General features: G+C 41.3%; 1 protein-coding gene and 1 long non-coding RNA gene across 24 annotated transcripts in view; one reads left to right on the top strand and one right to left on the bottom strand.

The window, feature by feature from the left end:
- epb41a (erythrocyte membrane protein band 4.1a) overlaps window positions 1-26,109 on the top strand; it is a 65,959-nt gene that overhangs the window by 28,970 nt on the left and 10,880 nt on the right. For 10 of the 23 annotated variants that reach the window (XM_041072779.2, XM_041072782.1, XM_041072778.1 and 7 more), the window contains 5 exons: window positions 1,857-1,985; window positions 2,064-2,168; window positions 3,479-3,559; window positions 5,631-5,750; window positions 14,721-16,856. In XM_041072779.2, the coding sequence (XP_040928713.1) occupies window positions 1,857-1,985; window positions 2,064-2,168; window positions 3,479-3,559; window positions 5,631-5,729 (414 nt within the window). In that variant the 3' untranslated portion in view covers window positions 5,730-5,750; window positions 14,721-16,856. Of the gene's footprint in view, window positions 1-1,856; window positions 1,986-2,063; window positions 2,231-2,668; window positions 2,882-3,478; window positions 3,560-5,630; window positions 5,751-9,966; window positions 9,980-14,720; window positions 16,857-26,109 lie in introns of those variants that run through there. The other 13 variants (XM_041072781.1, XM_029166569.2, XM_029166565.2 and 10 more) reach the window with 10 other exon arrangements.
- LOC129604801 (uncharacterized) overlaps window positions 21,718-26,109 on the bottom strand; it is a 67,268-nt gene continuing 62,876 nt past the window's right edge. The window contains exon 2 of the long non-coding RNA XR_008696026.1: window positions 21,718-26,096. This is a non-coding gene — a long non-coding RNA (uncharacterized LOC129604801). The remainder of the gene's footprint in view (window positions 26,097-26,109) is intronic.

Raw genomic sequence — 26,109 nt, 5'->3', positions numbered from 1 at the left:
TCGCTGTGATGCTGCTGCCCCAGCAGACCACACCGTACAGGATGGCTGATGCCACCACAGAGTCATAGAAGGTCTTCAGGAGTGGCCCCTTCACTCCAAAAGACCGCAGTCTCCTCAGCAGGTAGAGTCTGCTCTGACCCTTCCTGTACAGTGCATCCGTGTTATGAGTCCAGTCCAGTTTATTGTTCAGATGCACTCCCAGGTACTTGTAAGAGTCCACTCTCTCAATGTCCCTTCCCTGGATGTGCATCGGTGGGATGAGAGCAGGCTGCTGTCTGCGGAAATCCACCACCATCTCCTTCGTTTTCCCTACATTGATCAGGAGGTGGTTCCGCTGGCACCAGTCCACAAAGTTCTGAGTGAGTCCTCTGTACTCTGCATCGTCATCATCGGTGATCAGTCCGACGATCGCAGAGTCGTCAGAGAACTTCTGCAGAACACAGCTGTCCGTGTTGTGTCTGAAGTCTGACGTGTAAAGGGTGAAAAGGAAGCGGGCCAGTACAGTCCCCTGTGGGGCCCCCACACTGCAGGTCAGAGTGTCAGACACACAGTCCCTGGCTCTCACAAACTGAGGCCTGTTTGTGAGATAGTCCATAATCCACTCCGTCAGATGAAGGTCCACACCAGCCTCCTCCAGTTTGTGTTTCAGAAGCATTGGCTGGATGGTGTTGAAGGCACTGGAGAAGTCAAAGAACATGATCCTCACAGTGCTGCCGGGCTTCTCTAGGTGGGAAAGGGCTCGATGTAGGAGGAAGATGACGGCGTCGTCTACTCCTATGCCGTGTCGGTAGGCGAACTGCAGCGGGTTGCCCGTCCTCCACGCCAACGCATCTACTCTCCTGTCCCTAGGGTTCCGTCAAGCCCCGCCGGTTCGGGAACTGACGGGGCGAGTTTGTAACACCCTGAATGGTTTAATATTAGCTTCAAATTCTACTGTGAGGAACCTTGGTGTCATCTTTGACCAGGATCTCTCTTTTACATTATACATTTAACATTTCTCCAGAACCATCTACTTTCACCTTAGAAATAGTGTAGCTGTATTTTCTCAGCTTTTCAGTTGAGGCTGTAAGGTGTCTGTTGTCTGTCTGTCTAACAAACAGCGTGTGATATGACACAATCAGTTCTCAGGTCTGCTCTCAGAACTGCTTCCATACTTAGGACTTGACACATATTATATAGGTAAGACACCAGTTTTTGTGATCAAAATGCTTTTGGTTTTACCCTAGAATTGCGTCATTTGTGCTAAAAATGGGGGTGGCCACATTAGCATGTTTAACACCTACATGAGCTTAATTTGAAAAATGTTTGTGATTATTTCATAATTTCATGGCCAGTTTACATAATTGTCTCTCATTTATTTATATAGGTAATTATTTCATAATGTCCCATTGATTACTTTAATATTGAACACTTCTACATCACCACCGGTAAGTTGCCACAATACTTCTACGTGAAAGAATGTATGCTGTCACATGGTATAATAATACTTGCTTTTGTAAGTGAGTTAAAAGCTGGGGTTATGCCATCTGTAGCTTCCTATCTAAGGGAATATTATTTGGCCCATATGTGGGCCATGTGTACATAATAACTACAGATCAGGCCTACATCATATTGTAGATATAGAGTTCAATGCCCAATTATAGTGTTCACTGACTAAAACTCCACACCATTACTCTATTATAGTGTTCACTGATTATCAGATTTGTCAGTGTCATATAGTGCAGTGATCCCCAACCCCATCAGGTCACTGATGTGGTTGTTGTCTGGTGCTGTATAAACACTTTGACATGCAGACGCTGGTCAGAATGTGTGAGTCTTTGTTCAGTCTGCATATGTTGTTTGTCTGCTTCCTCTAGTCACCTGTGATGAAGACCCAGACAATCACCATCTCAGATGTCACCAACTCGCTGAGAGGGACTGTGGACTACAAGGAAGTCCCCTTAGTTCACACTGAGACTAAGACCATCACGTATGAGTCAGCACAAGTGAGGGGATGTCTGGTACGTCTACAAGCAGCTGAGAGGTCATAAGAGGTTTAACCTCCAGTGTGTGTGTGTTTCCAGCAGCCTGTTGAGAGTCTAGCTGAGAGAGACTCTGGAGTACTGCTGAGTGCCCAGACCATCACTTCTGAGACCATCAGCACCACTACCACAACCCAGATCACCAAGGTCTGCTCCCTTCTTATTCCTGAAACCAACTGTGCCTCTAACTATGACTAGGCCCAGGCACAATCCATAATAACCAACGTTACTAACAGTCAGAAGCTGACAGAAGATATTTGTTTGTCCTGTGCTTACCTTCCTGTTTCTCTGTGTCACATATCATGTTTAATTTGCTACTGAAATGATCAGATGTAAGTCTAGTCAGACACTAGATTTCTTAAGGAAACTTCGATGGAACTAGTATGTTAGTACAAAGACGTCACACGATCAACATAGAACATAGCACAACAGGACTGGAATGACATGTTTTTGTTAATCTGATAATAATATGGGTTTTATGTGATAAAAGTCAAACCAACATGATACAGAAGCTCCTGAAGTTCAGTCTGAACTTACTACTCTGCCTTGGAATCATCCACATACTGGTGTTAACCAATGGGGTGCCCACAGACGCTTTGTTAGAGCTTTGAAGAAAACAGTAACACCACTAACACAAGCTTCCACAGTTCCTAGGTTAAAGAGCCTCTTACGCATCATTATGTAAAAGGCCCCCTGACTGACCACACGGAGGCTTCTACAGTGTTCAGCTTTTCTCTGGGGTATGATTTGAAATCCCTTATGCGCTGTTTAGATCATCTGATACCAAAGGTGCTATTTTCTATGCTGTTTCATGTACAGTATCAAAGTGTAAATACCATCAAATAAAGCTGAAATTGTTACCGTTGCTTCATAGTCCCATAATTGTTTCACACGTAGGCATAATCTAAAAGGCTTATTGTGCTTGAGGTTATCCTGAAGATGGAACGATTACAGATGATAACTCTGGAGCATTTCCAGTAGATCAGTCATCACGCTGTGCTTAAAGCACTAGACATTATACTTTTTTTTACTAGGGAATGTTTAAACCTGTCCAGTAGACCAGACCTGCTGATATGAAACCATTACTTTATCTACAACATCATAAACATCCAGTCCTGTGGCATCACCATCAGATATTTCTATCCTGCTGGACATCTATATTACCGGTGACTGCTGGCTCTGGTAACTCTTGCTACTTACAGCTGCAGAGTTAAAATGCTGTTACTGACCTAAGCAGATCCTCTCATTGTTGCCGGTAGCAGTCATGGACACAGATACTGCAGAGCAGTCAGCCATGTTAAAGTAATGGCCAGTGGTTGGTAGCTTCCTCCACCAATCCATACTTCAGATGCACTGATGGAGAGACGTGTGTGCACGTGTCCTGCTCAATCAGGACAAATGCATATCCCTTGTTTTCAGTTTTCCTTGCTTTATTGCTTGTATCATATCTCTTGTAGACAGTGAAAGGAGGGGTCTCAGAGACTCGTATTGAGAAGAGAATCGTCATTACTGGAGACACGGAAATCGATCATGACAAGGTGAGAGATGTTGGACGCTGCTTAGGTTGCTGCTGTGACTGTCACAGCCTGCACCTTTATCACTTCCCTTGGCAAAAAAATACTAAAGTTCATTTGATCAAGTATACTGAAGTATTTTTCTAAAGGATACTTTTCAAAGTAAGATGTATTACTCTGACTTATTATAGTACCCTTACAGTATATGAATCTACTTTTAGTATCCTTATGAGTTTACTTGTTTATTACTTCTTGGGACTGAATTGGCCCACTTCTCAGTCCCCAAAAGTTCACTTGAAGTATATCTTAAATGTATGAAAAGTAAATTTTAAGCACAGAATTAGTCACGTTTTATGTACTATTAACTGCATTAAAAGGCACTTTAAATAAACTTGTGGACACTACTGTAATTATGTAATTCTACGCTACTAACTGTATTGAACAACTAAACTATTAGTGTACTTTATACAGGCTATTAGTATACCTGTAGTTTATAGATTACCTTTGATAAGTCATATCAAAAGAATACTGCAGTATACTGCTACTTTTGGTTTGAGATATATATTAACTTATAATAATAAATAAACTTTTTGGAAGTTTCATCTCTACATTTTAACCCCTTCCCTGGGGAGGGGGTACCAAGCGTCTTTTTCGAGGACACCTGGGGAATTGAACCTGGGACTTCCTGCTTCCTAAGCTGTTCTCTCCTTACTGAGCTACAAGCCATTGGAAGTATTTGCTTTCCTTTACCTTACTTTTGAATGTGCAAGTACTGCCGTAATTATGTACTTGTAAGCTACTAACTACTGTATACTGAACAACTAAACTATTAGTGTATTACATAAAGGCTATTATTACACCTGTAGTTTATTGTAGTATACTTTTGAGAACTAATTTAAACTGTAATTGTAATATGTATTATTAGTACACTTCAAGTAAACATTTACCAATCTGCAATAGATTAAAGTACATTTTTAACTTTATAAAATTAAAGAATTTTCTTTAAACTGAAATGTGCACATAAAATATCTGTCTATGTCGTATGCTATGCATTTACAAGATTGTATTCCTCAATTATATGTTCAGTTAACTCATAACTCATTCACCTAACAAATGTACATGTAGACTTTTGTGTATACTTGTCAGTTTAAAGCAAGTATACTTGAGTATAAATACAAATCTAGAAGGAAAGCACAACATCCATCCATCGATCCATCCATCCATTCATCCATCCACCCACCGCTTTATCTGTGGCCGGGTCCCAGGGGCAGCAGTCTAAGCAAAGAACTCCAGACTTCCCTCTCTCTGGACACTTCCTCAAGCTCTTCTGGTGCTAAATATAATTTAGTTTGGTATATCTTATTATATGTGCATAAAAGTGAACTTGGTTTACTTTTTTTAGTTTAAATCAAGTATACAGATAGTGTACTTGTATGTACTACTTTTTGCTAAAGGTTACTATCACTGACACTTCATATTCAGCAATTGAGGCTGCAGCTTAGGGGTTTGAGTTTCGGCTTTTTGTTTAGTTTGTCTCTTTTTTTTGCCTGTTATCATGGCTTGGACCATTATTCCAACCAGTTTGTCATGAACACAGTCAATAAGTCACTGATTTTGTTCATTTCCAGTTTTACCTTGTTACCACTTCCTGTTCAGTACTCATGCTAAACAGATCCAGCTTTATTTCCGGTCCTTGTTAAACTCACTTGTGTCTCATCAGTAATTAACCTACCGGTATTTAGACAATCTGGCGACTAGATGTATCCAGCATTCCACCGCACCACATTGCACCTTGTCGGAACCTGTTTTGCCTGTACCGTGTATGACCTTCGCCTGCCCGGAAAAATAGGACCCAAATGCACAGCGTGACCTTGAGTAAAACTGATGATTTAATGGCTTAAGGTCAGGCAAGCAAAGGTCACACATGATCTGGTTCTGATTAGCATGAGAACTAAACAGGAAGTGGTAACAAAGTAAAACTGGAAATGAACAAAAGCAGTGACTAATTGACTGAGTTCATGACACAGTTTGTTCATCTGTGGCTCAGCAGACACTCATACCAAACGTTTATTGTTTCCTTTGTTTCTTTCTTCAGGCTTTGGCTCAGGCTATTAAAGAGGCAAAAGAGCAGCACCCAGATATGTCTGTTACCAAAGTAGTTGTGCACCAGGAAACGGAGATTACTCCAGAGTAAGACCTGAAGATCCTGTGGAAGGTCAGTGTCCACCTTGGGTCACACTCAGTACACTCATAGCTTGAATTCTCCTACATTGTTTCATGCACATACATTGTGTTAGATAATTCTGAAAACCATTGTTGATGAAAAAGTATAAGGAGGAGTAGGAGGATGGTAATGATGATGATGAGGGTGGGGATGATGTTGATGAAGATGATGATGATAAAGATAGTGATTGTGAGAAGGAGGAGGAGGAAGGTGAGAAGAAGGTGGAAGAAAATGATTATGGTGATAATGATTAAGATGATGTTAATGACGATAAAGGTGGTGTAGCAGATTCAAATTAATAATTTAATATCAATAGAAAAACATTAATAATCCTTGAAGAGGGGGCACTAGGTCTTTCAGCTTAACCAAGCTATAATTAATCTTATTCAACACCCGATATTCATTTAAATTAATTAATAATTAATTTTAATAATAATAACAATAACAATTTGACCTTGACCTTATGACAGATAAATTTAAGAATAATAATGATGATAATAAAGAAGATGATGATGAGGATGACCCAGTTGGTTTTAGAAAACTACAAACCACTCAATACCATATCATTGGCTGTCATGCATCCACTTTTCGAAAATCTTCAGTGTATGACACATAATACAGGTCTGAGGAACGATGATAGCCTCGCTGAGGCTACTTTAGAGTCATTATGGATTAGTTAGAGGTGTTAGAGTTGAGCTGTTAGAAGCCTGATGGCACTAAAATGAAAGAGTACATTAACACAAGGTTCACATCAGCACACAATCAGTGGACAAACAGAACAATGGGAGCAGTCAGACAGACTCTGACAAAACCCTGAAATGTGACCTAGATGATGTTAACTTTTGTAATAAACTCAGGCTAAGGCAGCTCACGTCTCTGTGAACGTGTCGGTGTCCATGTGGATTTTATTCTGGCCTTCTCTAAGAAATGTTCGTGGGTCTAGGCTGCCAGACTGGTGCTGATCATCAACTGTGGCTGTGGCAGTGCTCCTCATCAGTCATGGCTCAGTCACTTGCTTATATCCACGTTTTATAGCACAGAGATCAAAAATTATTTAGTCATTTAGGTTACTCAGTATTCTTGTGTCCTATCAGTTGTCTGAGTAGCTTTGTATGTGGGACTAGTTAGATGCTGAAAAACGTACGAAATAATAACAATTAAAAAAATAATAATAATAAACTAGAAAAGGCATTTCCATAGGAAAATGCACAGTGAATGCTTCCATGCTGAATGTATTGCTGATAATAGCTGAAACATTTAAAACATATCTGAAAGTAGCATAAGCACATAGGTTTGTACAGATGGAGCGGTTCATTTTCACTGATTTCAGTCGACTGTCTTTTCTGATGCTGATCACACACTTATCACACCCTCATGAGTCGACTGTCAGCAGCCCTCCTCCTTGGTCTGTCTGGGGAAGGTGTTAAAAATGTAAATGAGGCCACCCCCATTTTAGCACTAAAGACGCAATTCTAGGGTAAAACCAAAAGGTGGAGCTTTGGTATCTGACCTGTATACCTGTATATCTGACCTGGGTCAAATACCAAGTATATGCACAGTTCTGAGAACAGGACATAAATCTTAAAATGTCAGTTCTACACTGTTTGCTAGACAGACAGACAGACAGACAGTCAACTAAAAAGTTGAGAAAACTTGAAAAGTTGACTTCATGTCAGAATTGAATATTGTACTTACTTTTTTTAATCATAGATAAGCATCTGCAGCTCACGCTGCCACAGCTGCCAAACTACCTTCTGGAGGTTTATCAGTTACTGGCTGTATTAGGTTGAATTGGACTAATGTACCAGTAATTTTAGTGCTAATCATTACAATACTTACATACATAGTATAATTAGAACAAATAAAATATCCATGCGGATCTTGACTGAATGTTTGACTAAAGGGCAATTTATTCAAAACTGCTGTCATTTTCTACTTAATTAGACATAAATAACTTTAAGTTAACAACTTTACATGTAAGTCACTCATGAGGATTGTGTACTCATTATTTATTTATTTATACACACACACACACACACACACACACACACACACACACACACACACACACACACACACACACACACACACACACTCTATTCTCACCCTCCGTGGGTGGTCTCATCCACTTTCCAAACTCGGGTCCTCTACCAGAGGCCAGGAAGCTTGAGGGTTCTGCGCAGTATCCTTGCTGTTCCTAGGACTGCACTTTTCTGGACTGAGATGTCGGATGTTTTTCCAGGGATCTGTTGTAGCCACTCCTCCAGTTTGGGGGTCACTGCTCCCAGTGCTCCGATCACCACAGGCACCACTGTGGCCTTCACCCTCCAAGCCTTCTCCAGTTCTTCTCTGAGCCCTTGGTATTTCTCTAGTTTCTCATGTTCCTTTTTCCTGATGTTGCCATCGCTTGGTATTACCACATCCACCACTATGGCTTTCCTCTGCTCTTTGTCCACCACCACAATGTCTGGTTGGTTCGCCATTACCATTCTGTCTGTCTGTATCGGGAAGTCCCACAGGATCTTGGCTCACTCGTTCTCTACCACCTTGGGAGGTGTTTCCCACTTTGACCTTGGGGTTTCCAGTCCATACTCTGCACAGATGTTCCTGTATACTATGCCAGCCACTTGGTTATGGCGTTCCATGTATGCTTTCCCTGCCAGCATCTTACACCCTGCAGTTATGTACTGGAGCATCTCAGGGGCCTCTTTGCACAGTCTACACCTTGGGTCTTGTCTGGTGTGGTAGATCTGGGCCTCTATGGCTCTGGTGCTCAGGGCCTGCTCCTGTGCGGCCAGGATGAGTGCCTCTGTGCTGTCCTTCAGCCCAGCCCTTTCAAGCCATTGGTAGGATTTGTTGAGATCAGCCACTTCAGTTATGGTACGGTGGTACATCCCGTGTAAGGGCTTGTCCTCCCATGATGGTCCCTCTTCCAGCATCTCATCCTCTGTGCTCCACTGCCTGAGACATTCACTCAGCACGTCATCTGTCGGGGCCTTATCCTTGATGTACTTATGGATCTTGGATGTTTCATCCCGGATAGTGTCTCTCACGCTCACTAGTCCTCGGCCTCCTTCCTTGCGGCTAGCATATAGTCTCAGGGTGCTGGATTTGGGGTGGAACCCTCCATGCATGGTGAGGAGCTTTCGTGTCTTAACATCTGTGGTCTGTATCTCTTCCTTTGGCCACCTTATTATTCCTGGCTGAGGGGGTTCAGACCTATGCAGAACAGCAGTGGGGACAGTGCATCTCCTTGGTATATGCCACATTTGATGGATACTTGGGCAAGTGGCTTCCCATTGGCTTCAAGGGTGGTTCTCCACAACCTCATTGAGTTTGCAATGAAGGCCCTTAGAGTTCTGTTGATGTTGTGCAGCTCCAAGCATTCAGTGATCCATGTGTGTGACATTGAGTCATAAGCTTTCTTGTAGTCGATCCAGGCTGTGCACAGGTTGGTGTGTCGCACTTTGCAGTCTTGGGCAATTGTTCTGTCAACCAGGAGTTGGTGTTTGGCTCCTCTGGTATCCTTACCAATGCCCTTCTGTGCTTCGCTCATGTATTGACCCATGTGCCCACTTATCTTAGCCGCGATGATGCCTGACATGAGCTTCCATGTTGTGGAGAGACAGGTTATTGGCCGGTAGTTGGATGGGACTTTACCCTTTGAGGGATCTTTCATTATCAGGATTGTTCGCCCTTCGGTTAGCCATTCAGGGTGAGTCCCATCCCTTAGCAGCTGGTTCATTTGTGCTGCCAGGCGCTCATGGATTGCAGTGAGCTTCTTTAGCCAGTAGGCGTGGATCATGTCAGGGCCAGGTGCTGTCCAGTTTTTCATACCTGAGACTCTTCGTTGGATGTCTGCCACTGTGATAGTCACTGGATTCTGTTCAGGGAGGTTGCTGTGGTCTTCCCTCAGATCCACCAGCCACTATGCATCACTGTTGTGTGATGCCTCCCTCTCCCATATACCTTTCCAGTACTGTTCAGTTTCCAGCCTTGGTGGGTCTGCTCTGTTGTTATTACCCTGCCATTGAGAGTACACTTTCGCAGGTTGTGTTGCAAACAGCCGGTTTATTCGTCTGGCTTCGTTGTCTCTGGTGTATCTCTTTAGGCGGCTGGCCAAGGCTTGTAGCCTTTGCTTGGCAGTTTCGAGTGCTTCAGGTATGGGCATCTGGCTGTACCTCTTGGGCATCGGTCTTTTCATTGCACCTCTCTGCGCCTCTGTCATTTGGCTCACTTCCCTCCGAGCTGCCTTGATTTTTGCCTCCAACCTTCGTTTCCATGGTGGGTATTGTTTCTCATGGCTCCTATAGTTACTCTTATAGCCAAGCACCTCTAGGATCACTGATGCTGAAGCGTATATCAACTCATTGGTTTCTGTGATTGTTGTGGTAGGGATCGCTCTCAATGCTGCATTCACATCTTCCATGAGACTTTCTGATGGTACTTCACTTAGCCTTTGTAGTGGGTTCAGGGTTGCCTGTTCAATCTCAATCTCGCCATGATCTTATCTTTCAGGTCAGTCACTGCCTCGCTCAGCGTATCTGTGCTCATTCGGGCTTCGTACCCAATTTCCGGTTGGGGGGATGGTGAAACCTCCCCTCTGATCTGGTGTCCTGGCTCCCCTCCCTTGCCGTAGCATTTGTGTTGCATGTCGTGAATCTCAAGTTGTGATAGCAGTTGCCGTTTGTGGATGTTGGAACACTGAGCTACTAGTTGCTTCGCAGTCAGCCTTGAATGTGGGTTTCTCTGTTCCCATTCGCCACACATTCTTTGCATGTAACCCCTCTGACTAGGGTTACTTGAGTAGTAGCATTCCAACAGAGCCTTGTTCTTGCATCTCAGCCATTTCTTTCTTGTTCCAGTAGCCCACTTCTCGCCAAGGTGCTCTGGTGAGCGTTCTGCTGGGAGCATAACGAACTATGAGGTCTTTAAAATAAGAAGGAGTTTTATCATTAAGTACTATCTAATCTAAATAGTAGTCATCTGCTTGAATCTGGCAACAGCGTCAGATGTTTAACCCCATATGTCAGGACAAGAACTCTGGCTGCAGCATTTTGAATAAGCTGTAGGCTTTTTAAGGAGCTGTTAGGACATCCTATGAGTAAGCAGTTACAGTAGTCCAGCCTAGAGGTAACAAATGCATGAATCATTTTCTCTGCCAATAACAATAAGAAATTCAGTTTTATCTAAATTTAGTTGAAGGAAGTTTTGGGACATCCAGGATTTGATGTCTTTTAAACAACCCTGAATTTTGACTAGTTGATCTGTTTCATTTGGTTCCAAGGACATATATAGCTGAGTATCAGCTGCGTAACAATGAAAATTAATAGAATGCTTTCTAATAATCTCACCTAGAGGAGACATGTATAGGCTAAACAAAATTGGACCAAGCACAGAACCCTCTGGTACTCCATAGCTAATCCTTGTGCATGTGGAGAATCTCTCATTAACATGAACAAACTGGAATCTGTTCAACAAAGAGGATTTAAACCACCCCAATGCTGTTCCTTTAATCCCAATTCTATGTTCTAGTGTCTGTAATAGAATGTTATGATCAATCGTATCAAATGCAGCACTAAGATCTAACAGGACAAGGACAGAAACTAGACCCATGTCCGAAGTTAATAGAAGATCATTAGTGACTCTAACCATAGCGGTTTCTGTGTTATGATGTTTTCTAAATCCTGACTGAAAATCTTCGTACAGGTTATTTCCACTCAGGTGGTCAGACAATTGTTTAGCCACAATTTTTTCAAGAATCTTTGAAATAAAGGGTAAATTTGGAATCTGGCAACAGCGTTGTCAGATAAACATCTGCTATAGTAACATTTCTTTCCAGTAAGGTCAATTATGCTAAATTCAAAAGTTAATAAGAAATGGTCAGATAACAGAGGGTTTTGGGAAAGAACTATTAAATTATCAATATCAACCCCATATGTCAGGACAAGATCAAGGGTATGGTTAAAACGATGAGTGGGTTCATTTACCTGCTATCTAAAACCAATAGTGTCTATTAAGGAGTTAAAAGCATTGCTGGGACAGTTACTGTCAAAATCTACATGAATGTTAAAGTCTCCCACTACAATGACTTTATCTGTGCTAAGAACTAAGTCAGATAAGAATTCAGAGAATTCAGTTAAGAATTTTGAATATGCAGCAGGAGGACGGTAAACAATACAAAACACAACTGGCTTCTGAGTTTTAGAGTCTGGGTGAGAAAGGCTCAGAGTGAGGCTCTTAAATTAGTTATAACTATTTTTAGGTTTAGTAGTAATTAATAAATCTGATTTATAAATTGCTGCTACTCCTCCACCTCTACCTGTACTTCTAGAAACATGATAGTTGATGTGACTCTTTGGAGTCGACTCATTTAAAGTAACATATTCATCCGGCTGCAGCCAGGTTTCAGTGAGACAGAAAAGATCTATGTGATGGTCAAGGTAGGTAATTGCAAAGCAGGTAATTGCTAAGCAGTAAAATAGTCTAATTAACTAGTCAAATTTATGCATTCAAAAGCAAAGATATGGATTGGTGCTTTTATGTAGATAGTGTGTGCTTAATTCCTAAACTATGAAATAGTCTTTAAAGGTAGAAATGGTGCTATAAAAGCTCAAGATTTGGACTGGTATTTTAAAAGGATTTCGTTCACGTGTGCGTATGCTTAAGACCTAAACTTTAAAATGGTCCCATTAAATAAACACAATTACCTATTAGAAGGCATAAATAGTGCTATTAAGGCTAAATATATAGATTGGTGCATTTATTTTGAAATTACTTGGACGACATGTATATGCTTAACAAACATAAAGCTGAAGGTTGCTATAGTTAAAAAATAGACCTGATGCAAAGGTGAATATGGTAATGGAAAATGAACCATCACTCATAGGTTAACAGAGGTTAACAATAAAAAAAGGCTTATTAAGTAATCATATTTAACTAATCCAAAGCAGTGCTTTTAGGCAAAAAAATAATTGGTGCTTTTATTTTGAAAGGATGTGCAGGAAGTGTGTGTCTGCCTGATTACTAAAATGTATAATAGTCTCATTAACTAGTCATAATAAAAACAGTCAAAGGCAGAAATACTGGTATACAAACTGAAAATTTGGATTAGTACTTTTATTTTGAAAGGATTTGAAGAAAGTGTCTGTGGATAATTATTAAACTGTAAAGTAGTCTCATTAACTAGTCAAAAAAATAACTTGTCAAAAGCATAATGCTATTAAAGGTAAAAAATCGGATTGTGCTTTTATTTTGAAATGATATGGAAAAGGACTGTGCAGGTATTTGCTAAACAGTATATTAGTCTAATTAACTAGTGATAATAAACCAGTTGAAAGCAGAAATATTGCTATCTTTAGATGAAGATCAGGATTGGGGCTTTTATTTTGAAAGGATGTGGTGAAGCTGTGTGTGCTTAATAGCTAAACTGTAAAATACTCTCATTAACTAGGAAAACATCCTATCCTATTTAAGCTAAAACTTTGATTGGTGCTTTTATTTTGAAAGATTTGGAGGAAGTGTCTGATTAATTACTAAACAATCAAACAGTTTAATGATTTAATCTGCATAGAGCTGCTACAATGGGCATCAGGAGTTTGATCTGTCAGTAAAAGTTGCAGTTATGCCGTTGTCATGGAGATGAAAGGCAGGAAAATCAGCTCCATTCTCTGTGAAAGCAGAGTTGAACCTCTGCTAAACAGGCTTGTTACAGCAAAACCATAATAGGTATCAAAAATTTACTTTACTTTATGAATGCCAAGGCTTTAATGAACAACTGGTATCAGTTTTATGCTTGAAGACTAAACATTGTGGCCACAGTCACAATTTCAAAATGTAGGACTGCATTTCTCCTAAAAAGTCTCTCAGACGAATGCATTAGACTCTATGGGAAGAATTCTGGAACTCTCTGAACTTTGAAGCAGCTACAGGCTAAAGTGTATGTTTGAGGGTTTAAGTAGACACATCGTTAGAAAGAAGATAAGTATGACTAGGAACGAGTGAAAAAATAATGTTTGTTAAGTAAAAACTGTGTCTGTAGTGACGAGTTAAAGACAGAAGTTCTATCTTTAAAAATCGTTCACTCGCACTCTAGCTGTGACATCACACACTCTAGCTCACGCAATACACACTGTATTATTTATTACACATAATAGAAAGGCTGAGAAACAAACCAGTTGAAAGCAGATATATTGCTATATTATTATCTAATTGACTATTTGTAATTAATCTCTTGAAACATTACTGAAACAAGCCGATGAGTTGATGAGTTGATTTATAGCTGATAGGATCTGCAAAACAAAAGGTGCAAGCCAAGGACTGAAGCCATTGAACCACAGGATAAACTGTAGCTGAAAGAGCACGTACAGTAGCTGAAGAGCTGTCTCCACATGGAGAGAGATATGTTTGTGTGTGAATATAACATATTTATTGGTTCAAACATCGACTTGAGAGTTGCAACAGTCCCAAAACGGTAAACCTAAAGCAAATGAGTCAATCATTGCACTTTAAATTTTAACATATTGTAGTGGCCTAAAGCAGTTAGTCCCGCTCTGAGCCGTTAAAGCTTATGGGTAAAACAACCGTTTTTGTGTTTGTAGTGTTACAGTTAAAGTTAGAATTCAAAAAATGTTATAACTTTGGTGAAATTAATTTAGCATCTTGTTCATTTATGGTTGTAATGAATGTTTTCTGTAGCCTAATATAATTAGATACAGACGGAAGAACTCTAACTATAATAATAAAGATTAGAAAAACAATACATTTGACATTGAGACTCAAATCTCAATACAGTGAATGCTTTGCAGTATTGTGCACTGTGATAATGGGTGACTTTTCTTCTACCTGAGTTTATTTGAGCCTTTACTTTCTTCTACATTAGGTCGTTCCCCTTCACAATAATGGCCCAGGGTTTTAACACTTATATTTTGCTTCTTTCTTTCCTTGACCATCTGTCTGTAGACCTCTCTGCTCCCCCACTGTCCCTGCTCCTAAAGTCTATGTGTCCATCACACCCACCAGCACTTCCTTCCCTATGAGCCCAGACCAGCAGAGGGAGCAGCCTTCAGTGATGAGTATGAACGTTAAACTCTGTGAGTCTGGCTATGGCCTGTGGGAGACATTGAAAATTACGCAGAAACCTCCCAGTATTTCCCACAATCCCCATTTTCTACCACCTACTGCCAAATGATCAACCAGTGGACTGAAGCAAAAAACATTTTTTAAAGAAAAAACAAGGAAATAAAGTACAGTATTTGATGTATTCCTCTCCAATTTGTCTGGAGATTTTAAGAACATTTTCAAGGACATTTGGTCTTTTAATCTTGGGATTACTGGTACTTTATTTTTCTACAGCTTTTCTTACCATCAAAATTGGTTTTCAGCTATTTAAAAGTCAAATGTTTTTAACTGTGCATTCCAAAATAAAACAACAAAGGGATTGTGTGCGATTTTATTTTTCTTGGACTTACACATCAGAACTCAAGGACCACTCTCAAATTTGAACATAGGTTTGGGTTATTTCTTGTACAGTAAATGCTTTATTTTCTGTGTCAATATTAACAAAAAATATTTTTTCAATTCATGTATAAATACATTGACTATCCAACTAGAGGCCAATTATTCCTTTGATGTTATTTAAAGCTCTGACTTAACAATAATGTTCAATGATATTTACATCCTTGGATTGTTTTAGTTGTTCTTGTTGCTTGTGTAGTAATTGTGTTACTAGACATAAAGAAATGTTTATTTTAATGATTTCATCCTCTGTCTTCTTTCCATGTGTTTGCATTGTAGCTAAATTCTCAACAGTTGTATAAAACTTCTTGATTTCAAAATTAAACCACTCCAGTCTTCATGTGTTTCACATGGGCAGTGTGCACAAAGACAACCTGTTGGAGTATAACCAGGTCACAGAGTCAACATCACTAGACGCTAATAATCATAGAAGCAAATAATACTTTTGTGTTAAAGCAGAAAACTTATTACTAGTGTTTTTTCAGCCTATAAAATAATATATAAATCCTTGTTAGTTCATTTTTTTTAAATAAGTTTAATCAATTTAAGAACACTAGATTTCACCTCTGTAAAGAAGACATGGTCTAGGCATATCTATGTCCTCTAGATGTGGACTGGAAGTGGTCTAGTTTTGGTCTGGACGTATCTACATGTGGTCTAGATGTGGTATAAAAATATCTATACAAGGTGTACATGTAGTCTCGACGTGGTCTAGATGTGGTCTAGACTGGGTCTTAGCCCTACTTTTCTGTTAAATATTTTCCCTGACTCATCATTGTAGTTCTTGTTTGGGTTCTCCAAACAAGAACTACAACCTGAACATTCTCCACTACATTGAACATAGACCAGATGACACATCACAAAATGGTACTAGGATTCTAGCAGGATGGTTTAGAGGTACCTACCAAACTACTGAACAGACAGAAATGCTGAAATGAATAAACAGAGAAAACAGCAAATATTAGTGAAAATTCCAACATAGACGGACCATGTTTTTATTCATCCATATTATGTTTTTTCTGTATTTTCTGCATGTATGTATTTATTCTTGTTGTATTTCTTGATCCTATTTTATCAACATTTGTATGTTGTTTCTATTTAGTCACTTATTTATAACTCACCCTTTGTTTACTACACATTATAATGAACTGTGCTTCTGTAGCTTCAAAAACAGATTTCCATCTTTTTATTTTTATAAGTAAGATGAGGGCAAAGTCAAAAACAATGTCCTAAAGCTCTTCGTCCTGGTATAATGGAAACCATCCCAGCTGTCGTTCAGGTGAGAGGCAGGACACACGTCAGTACTAAACGTGACTGCCTGTCTTTGGATTGATGGAGCTTGTCCTTTGTGGCACAGTTCAAGCATTCACATGATTATAATATTACTTTGTTAATAGGTAGCTCAATGTGCAAACTACCTATTCCACACAGAGCTATATTTAGTACATTTTATTTGTTTTAACACATGCTGTCATCATCGTGGTGGTACTCTCTTCTCTATGGAAACAGCAAAACAGCTGTTTTTCTTTATTGTGAACCCTCACTATGACATGTAATAAACAGTTGGATCTATGTGTTTGACATTCTGCTTGGTTTCACTGTTTGTCCTGTGTGGTATAAATGAGGTAAGGTTATGATGGGAGAGAGTACAAGACCTAATAGTTGGCTGCTTGTAAGAAAGAGGAAGTCCATATTATGAAGTGAATGTCATAATGGGCAACTAGGACCCAGACAGGTGGACCACCAAGTCATGCTGCAGCCTTTGCAATAGAACACTGTTAGTCACTTACTATTCCAGGACCTTGTCAGTGCGGCATTGTACTGTACTGTACATTTTCCATGTAATTTTATTACATAAATACTAGTAAGAGGTGACATTTAATGTAAAGTCTTTCTGTCAGGTTAGGGTTATGCCATTAAATAAAGGATTACATAAAGTTAATGAAATTTTACACATAAGCCTTCTGTTTGTGTGAAATAATTACATAACATTATTTATTATTTGGTAAAATTGTGCTGAGGTTTTTTACTCAAGGAGAAGTTTCTTACTCAGTTGATCCCTGGTGGGATCTGGATTCCACCAGTGGGAACCTGCAACCTCCTGCTTCCCAGGCTAATGCTTTACCAACTAAGCCACCAGAGGACTACTACTTCCTGAATAAATTAAATAAAAAACCAATATATAAATAAAAGTATAAATATATAAGGTTTATTTGTTATTTATGAACAATGGAAACATATAAACATAATTTAAAAATTATACAGTTAATACTTTTTGCTATTGCTTATGCAATAAAGTACCAACTCCTGCAACACTGCCACAGGTAGTGCTCAGCTGGCTCATTGGGCTCATTAGTCTTAGAAGTAGAAGGTTGTCATTTCGAGCCCACTTTACTCAATCAGAAAACAAAGTTACTGCAAGGTAATCAATTATATTTGTCTTATATTATGTAGATATTTTCCATAACCATAAACTAATGAAATAGTTAATGTTAATATGAAATTCTTCATTACCTGTACATCAGGTACATAATTTCAACAAACCACAAGCTTTATGTGTAAAATTGCGTTAACTTCAAGGAAAACTTCACCAATTTTCAATGGGGGTTGACCAAAACAACCTTGGTTAATATTTAAGAATGAAGGGACACTCAAATTGCTCCATAATTTTTATGCAGAGAAGTTATCATTTATTCCTCCCTATGCAGAGAAGTTATCATTTATTCCTCTCTCCCTCACCTACAGTAGGCAGATGGTTTGCCGTGGGCTCAAAAACTGCAACGGTCAGACTGAGTGGGGCGGAGACAGGCTGCTAAAAGCACTAATACAGCACTATTATTCATTGGCCAAAGGTCCCCCTGTAGATTATTTAAAAGACAACAAGTTCTTCAGCACAGTCTGATATTTGTGGTTAGTTGTATAAGCAAGTAAGTTCACTCCCTACTTATTTCACATTTTGCAACTCTATCTAATGCGGTGCAAGAGCGATGGGCTTCAAATTTACCTACATCAACTATTTTTAGACCACTCACAAAGACTCCCTAACAAACCTGGACACCAAAATTTACCTGAAACATTGCGTTTCAGTCACTCACTATGATACGAACTGACATGGTGCCATTAGGGTTTAGGAAGTGCTCCGTTGTCGGTTGTTCCAACCAGCATTGAAGCCTTTTCACTTCACCATCGGAGCAAGAAAGAAGAACTTTATGGATAAATTGTATTGTAAATAGACCTCAGCCATACTGCCTAAAACCTTATTCGTCTGTGGACACCACGTGACCTCTGACTACTTCAAAGGCTGCATATAATGCTGGGTTTATGGTGCACTGGTCCCCCAGCACCTGACGCAGACCTTGTTAGACCGGGCGACGTTCATGTAGGCAGTAGCTTGAAGGGTCTTGCCCAAGGACCCACACTGGATGCTTACTCGCCCTAACGGGGATTCGAACCGGGGACCCCCCATGTGCAAGTCCAGCGACTGTACGATTGTCGGCATGTACATACAGATGGAGATGTTCATTTTCGCTGATTTCAGTCGACTGTCAGTGCCCTTTCTGACGCTGATCACACACTTATCACACCCTCGTGAGCCTGCTGTCAGCCGCCCCCCCCTCCTTGGTCTGTCTGGGGAAGGTGTTAAAAATGTTAATGAGGTCACCCCCATTTTAGCACCAAAGACGCAATTCTAGGGTAAAACCAAAAGGTGGAGCTTTAGTATCTGACCTGTAAAACTATATCTGACCGGGTAATCTGATAATGCCAGTTCTACACTGTTTGCTAGGGCTGCTATACCACGCGGGTGGTCTCATCCACTTTCCAAGCTCGGGTCCTCTACCAGAGGCCAGGAAGCTTGAGGGTTCTGCGCAGTATCCTTGCTGTTCCTAGGACTGCACTTTTCTGGACTGAGATGTCGGATGTTATTCCAGGGATCTGTTGTAGCCATTCCTCCAATTTGGGGGTCACTGCTCCCAGTGCTCCAATCACCACAGGCACCACTGTGGCCTTCACCTTCCAAGCCTTCCAGTTCTTCTCTGAGCCCTTGGTATTTCTTTAGTTTCTCATGTTCCTTTTTCCTGATGTTGCCATCGCTTGGTATTGCCACATCCACCACTACATGTCCTCTGTTCTTTGTCCACCACCACAATGTCTGGTTGGTTCGCCATTACCATTCTGTCTGTCTGTATCTGGAAGTCCCACAGGATCTTGGCTCGCTCGTTCTCTACCACCTTGGGAGGTGTTTCCCACTTTGACCTTGGGGTTTCCAGTCCATACTCTGCACAGATGTTCCTGTATACTATGCCAGCCACTTGGTTATGGCGTTCCATGTATGCTTTCCCTGCCAGCATCTTACACCCTGCAGTTATGTGCTGGACCGTCTCAGGGGCCTCTTTGCACAGTCTACACCTTGGGTCTTGTCTGGTGTGGTAGATCTGGGCCTCTATGGCTCTGGTGCTCAGGGCCTGCTCCTGTGCGGCCAGGATGAGTGCCTCTGTGCTGTCCTTCAATTCAATTCAATTCAATTTTATTTATATAGCGCCAAATCACAACAAAGTTATTTCAAGGCACTTTACAAAGTAAGGTTTAAAACCTCACACAACTAAACCCAACAAATCCCACATACAGCAAGCATTTAATTTGACAGCAACAGTGGAGAGGAAAAACTCCCTCTCTAACGAGGAAGAAACCTCCAGCAGAACCAGACTGGATGTGGGCGGCCATCTGCCTCGACCGGTTGGGGTGAGAGGATAGAGAGATAGAAAAGCACAGCAACAGCAACAAGCAACAACAAGCAACAACAGAGCACAGGCAGGATGGTAGGACCAGGGACTGGATGCAGGCAGGATGGTTGGATCCGCAGCTGCCCATCACAGACACCAAACTTTGAGTCCAATGATACCTGTGGGTGAGGACAGAGAGGGAGAAAGAGTGGGGGTGGGGGGGGAGAGAGGAGAGAAGCACAACTACTGGACAGAAAGAGACAAGGTTAGTTAAACATGGGACAATGATGGGAGGTTATGGGACAGAGGAGGTAGAAGGAAACAGAGGAGCTCAGTGTATAAATTAAGTCCCCCAGCAGTCTATGTCTATTGCAGCTTAACTAAGAGATGGTTCCTGTGACTAACAATAATTGCCATTGACCTGAACCATCTCTAACTATAAGCTTTATCAAAAAGGAAGGTTTTAAGCCTAATCTTAAAGGTGGAGAGTGTGTCAGCTTCTCGAACCTGAAGAGGGAGCTGGTTCCAGAGGAGAGGAGCTTGGTAGCTAAAAGCTCTGCCCCCTGTTCTACATTTAAACACTCTAGGAACCGCAAGTAGCCCAGCGCTCTGAGAACTAAGTGTTCTGCTGGGAGCATAAGGAACTATAAGGTCTTTAAGATAAGAAGGAGGTTTATCATTGAGTACTTTGTATGTGAGTAGGAGAATTTTAAATTCTATCCTACATTTTACAGGCAGCCAGTGCAGAGAAGCTAATGTAGGAGAAATGTGATCTCTCTTTCTAAGTCCTGTCAGAACTCTGGCTGCAGCATTTTGAATGAGCTGTAGGTTTTTTAAGGAGCTGTTAGGACATCCTATGAGTGTGGTGGAAATTTTCCATAAAGAAGTAGATGAGAGAGAGTTGTCCTTTTGTGCGATTTATTGAAATAATAAAGAAAATAAAAATAATGGGGAAAGCAAATAAAAAGCATGGATGTTGATCGTGCACATCAACAAACCAAAAACCAGCTGGGGAGATCAGTGCACACACCACGAAGGTGTGATGCAAAGAGCCCACGATCCTCAAGTTGCTTCTGCCTTTTAACCCCTTTCTCTGGCTCTGGTGGAATGTCTCTCTGCAGCAATGGAATTGTTTGCGCCACCTTATCTCGCTGTGGGTGAGAATGTTTGCTTTCTCACTTCTGCATCGTCATGTCTTGTTATCCAAAGGAAGGAACACCGAGCTTCCAAGACAAGATGCATTTGCTTTAACAGCCTTGGGTCTGGTGGGGAGTCAGATAGGATGGAGCCAGAGTCCAGGTGTAAAAGACAAACATATATCAGAAATTATTAGTCAGTCAAATGGAGCATCAGATGTTTAGACTTGATGTACGTCAGGGCACAAGAGATTATTTGTTTGTGTAAGAATGTTCAGTATTGCACCTAACCAGCACATGACGAGTGTGTTGGATAAGAAACAGCACAAGGCAAAATTTTTCCATTACATTCCCCCCTTTTGATTACACATTAATCAAACACTAAAATAATAAATTTTTTCAAACATTGCATTTTGTAGTAACAACCCTTACAAATGAAACAGTAAGTGTATTAAGTCAAAATTCAAAAATACACCTTCACATAAAAATGCAAGTAACTTAGGGATAAAAGGTTGGGAGCTGTTTTGGTGGGTAGTTAAACAAGAATAACCTCTGTATGAGCATGTGAAGAAAATAAGTCCATAATCATATTTGTACCAGATTATATTTTGTGATCAGATAGCCATCGTCAAAGTCATTACGTGAATTAGAGTTGGGGTTTTTGAACATAGTTCATTGTGTCATTTGATACGAGAGTGTTGCTGAGGTCGCACGCATGATGAGACCTTTAACCAGTGGGATAACGCAAAAACCAAACAAGAGAATCGCAGCCATCTCAATTATAAAGGAAACAGCTGTGGACATGAGGACAGATTTCCATTTTCCAGACATTTCGTCTAGCCAATTTCCAAGGGAAAGAACCTATACCAGAGTTAGCTGAGATTCTGAAGGTCGTGGAGCGCCTTCGCCACAATACCATTAGAATCAGTGTTATTCAGGATGTAAGTACAACATGCCTCTCCAAACATAACACAAACGTCTCTTTCCTCTGCTAACAACGTGTCTACGGCCATTCAATTGTAATGTAATAAAGACAATTAATGTATGATAGCCATAGGTTTCCGGTGGGGTTCTGTATCATATAATCTTCAGATAGATTTCATGCTTTCGGATCTTTAATTGTACACTTGGGCCTAGAGCGAATACGAGATTCAGGGATTTAACCAGAATGATGATGCGTTTTTCCGCTTGTGTTGTCTTTCATCTGTAGATGAAGGATAAAACTAATTGTAGCAGTGAATAAAGTGATTGTGAGCAAATTAAACACCAAGTCAACTTTAGGATATTTAAACTCAGTGTTGTGAATTATGTGAAATTTTCTCATTCAAAAGTAGTGTGCAAAGTTACATGAAAACATCATATGATCAAGGCAATAATCAGAGTAACATAAAATGTCTAACGCAACGAGGTTACAATTGATGTCTTGTAACAATCTGCTTCGTCCTGTTGAACAGTAGCGTTAGATTGTTTCCAACCTGTGTGTTGAAGTATTGATTGTTCGTTGGGGTTCTTCAGGTTGTGATCAGCTGATCACAGAGACACTTGGGATTCGTTATCACCGCCAGGTTTCCTCCCAATGTCGTCTGAGTCACTGTCACTCCCGTGATGTGAAGAGTCTACACGTCGTCCAGCGTCGGCAACTCAAGGCTGCTCGTGTGTGTGTTTTCTCAGGAACGTGTGTGTAGATGTATGGTCTGATAGTGTGATTCATCGGCGCAGCTTCAGGCGGCGCTTGGCTCACACCTTTAGCTGAACGGTCAACGCAGCCTCGCCTCAGTGCGTGTGTGAGAACAGCGAGGGTCGTCCTTCTTAATTCTTTTCGTCAGTGGTGGTTTTCTCGTGTGGTGTAGATGGAGGGTCGTCTGTCGGATCCGGGACCTTCCTGGATGGAGTTGATCCAAGTCGCTCTTTCTGTGATCTTCACAGCCGTGTGGGTCGTCAGAAGGACCTGGAAGTGGCCTCGCCACCGCTTTGAGTTCCAGTGCTTCCTGCGAAGCTCCTTAATGATCACCCAGTGCCCTGGTTGGATGGTGTAATGGTCCTGTCGCCTGCTTTCACCTGTTGGGAAATCTGAATTATGGGGAAAAGGTGTTTGGGCGGCACGGCGTGTCATCAGGCCCAAACCAGACTCCATGGCTACAGGTGGAACCATTCGTCAGCCAGAGTCTGCGTTCCTGCGAGGTAGAAAATGTTTAAAGCACAGGGAGAGAGGAAGAAAGGAAGGAAAGGATAGAGAGAGTTGGAGAGAGGGAACAAGGATGAGGAGAGGAAACGAGGATCAGGAGAGGGAGGGGTTGTCGTCCTTCGCAGCAGCGTCTGCAGCTGCATGTCGGCAGAAACAAAGTCGTCACTGATGATGTAAAAACAGCATTAGCTGTAGGTGGCAGGACAGCGTCCAGCAAAGCAGAACCTAATCATGATGTGAGATAGGTTTGCAATTAGACTTCAAAAAAGCTTCCTATGCTTCCACAGAGCGTCTGTGGAGTCCGTGTAGATGGTAACAGACTCTCCTTCTGCTCGTTTACTAGCTTCAGTCAATGTGATCAACTCTGCAGCCTGAGCAGAGTAGTGTCTTAGCAAAGAGCCAGACTTCAAGACGGCCTCTTGATAGTAACGTTCAGCATGTTGATCAAAGTGGTGTTGCATCTAAGCCATCGGGCTGTAGAAAGATGTGATGTTTTCCAAAAGAATCAAAGACACAGTATGAGGACAAAGAACAGAAGTCGTACAACCTGATCTCTCATCCACTGTTTGAGTGAAAGGTCGCATAGGGTCAGATCAGGAAGACCCAAGGTAGGAGCCAACTGAAGAGCAAGCATGAGGTCCGTGAACGTTGTTCAGCCTCAGACGTCCACGTGAGACAAGAAGTGGACGATGAAGATGTCTGCATCAGAACCCTGAGTGGGGCCTCAAAGACATTAAAGTTAAGAATGAAGTTCCTACAATAAGAACGAAAACCTAGAAAAGATAAGCTGTTTATACGTGCACAGTTTAGGCAGGTTTCAAATTGCTTCAACTCTGTTGGGTGAGATGGATTTGCCATCAGCTGTAATTACAATGACCCAGAAAATAACCTTTGTCTGAACAAACTGTAATTTAGACAGGCTCTCTTTGTGGCCTGTAGCATCCAATGATTCAGTAGCTTAGTGGTGTCTGCAGTAACGCCATCTATGGCTTCTTCCAGAGGGTGATGTTGTTTACATGGTCTGTGGTCAGATTTAGGTGCGATGACCACTGGTTCACATCCTCTGATCGAACCTACATCATGTCTGTGTGTGAGCCACAGGGAAGCAGGGCTTCCTGTAAGGCTGAGTGTTGGGTCAGAGCGTCCTCTGAAAAATCAAAATAAAAACAAAAGCATGTAGTGTGTCATTAGAATGTGGAGGTACCAAGTTCACTGTTTGCTGCACATAACAGGCAGAATAAAAATAAGTTTTCTAAAACTATGCAAAGTAGGTGAATACGTCACATGGGGTCAGAAGTCGTTCACCAGTCTCCACCCCGTTGACATCTGTTCACGAAAGGACCCACGTCCTGCGTCTGTCTCCATCATGTTTTCACAGAGGGACGTGTGGAACTGTAGAATAAACATCAAAAATCTTTTTTGTTCGTTAGTAAAAGAAATCGCAAGCGCAGACCTGTGTTCATCCCAAAAGAGGAAAGTTGAGGTCAGTTTGTGTGTGTGTGTGAAATCATAAACAAGCTGTGATGCAGCCTGTGTGAGGGCCTCAGTTACAGCCCCCCCTCAGCAGCCAATGATAAGAGCACAGCTGAGCTGAAGTTAACACCAACAAAAGAGGGATTATTTAGAATGTCTGTAGACGTGACCTGCACTCCGTCTGGAGTGGAAATCAATCAAATATCTAAACTACATGAGATCTCTTCCTAAAAATTTAAACTGGGCATAAGTTTGAAAGCAAAAATGAATGTTACGGTGTCTTGCTGTCAGATGTTGCACAAGACAGTGAAAGAATAGGTTTTTCTTTAATAGTCTGGTACGTACAGTAATTATTATTACTTCTCTCTAATAGTCGTCTTCCCTTTAATAGTCATTAATAGTCTGTTTCAGTCGGTTTCAGTCTTCCTATGGTCTGGTTTTGTTTTGTTTTTTTTCTACAGTCTGTTTTGTTTTCCTATAGTCTGTTTTGTTTCCTATAGTCTTCTAGTCTGGCCAGACAAACCTATATTGTGCACAAACCCTTTTAGAAACATAGAGGATTTTATTACTGAATTTGTTGCAAGTTAAAATAGTTTGAACCCATCAGACTGTAAAGTCATGCAGCAATTGTCATTTAGCTGTTTGTCATCATTTTAAAATCACTCTGTGGGATTTTTTTAAGCAAAAAGCGATTCTTCATTGCGAGCAGATAAGCATGAACATGAATTTGAGCGTGTATCAGCTGTAAGCGTGTTTCTTCATTGCGTGTATGAATGTGTGTGTGTGTGTGTGTTTGCGGTACCGTCTTGTACGTCACGTGAAAAGGAACCGTCACCTTCCTCCTTCCCCAACCATCAGTCTCATGTGAGCGCCAGTGGGTGAAGCCTTTCAATGGGACAGTTGTTCCTCGATGACAGACCTTTCCTGGATCCTCAGATGCAGCTCTATTGGGCCGATCACGTCTGAAGCCTCTCCTGTTATTTCAACCAGTGTCCGTGTCAGAGCACGTCTTCTCACTCTGCTGTTGCTCTGTCCTTGTTTTCCTTTGCTGATTGTCATAAGCAGGTGTCTGTGTCAGACACACACGCTTGTAGTAGCTGGTTCATCTGATGAGCCCAGAACGTGATGGCTGCAGACGTTGTGGGAGTCTGTGAGGCGTCCATGCTGTGGTCTGTGTCCTCCAGCTGCTGTGGTGTCAGAGCTTCCACCCTGTTCTGGTTGTTGGTTGGCGCTTCTTCTCCTTTGGTTCTTCTGCTGATGGTGGGAAAGGAGTCCAGATCCGGATTTACCCTCATCGCGCTCAGTTCTGCATTAGGACA

The sequence above is a fragment of the Betta splendens genome, chromosome 11 (assembly GCF_900634795.4).
Source record: "Betta splendens chromosome 11, fBetSpl5.4, whole genome shotgun sequence".
Classification (NCBI taxonomy): Eukaryota; Metazoa; Chordata; class Actinopteri; order Anabantiformes; family Osphronemidae; genus Betta; species Betta splendens.
The sequence above is the reverse complement of the archived record's forward strand: the minus strand, read 5'-3'. Positions and strand labels throughout refer to the sequence as shown.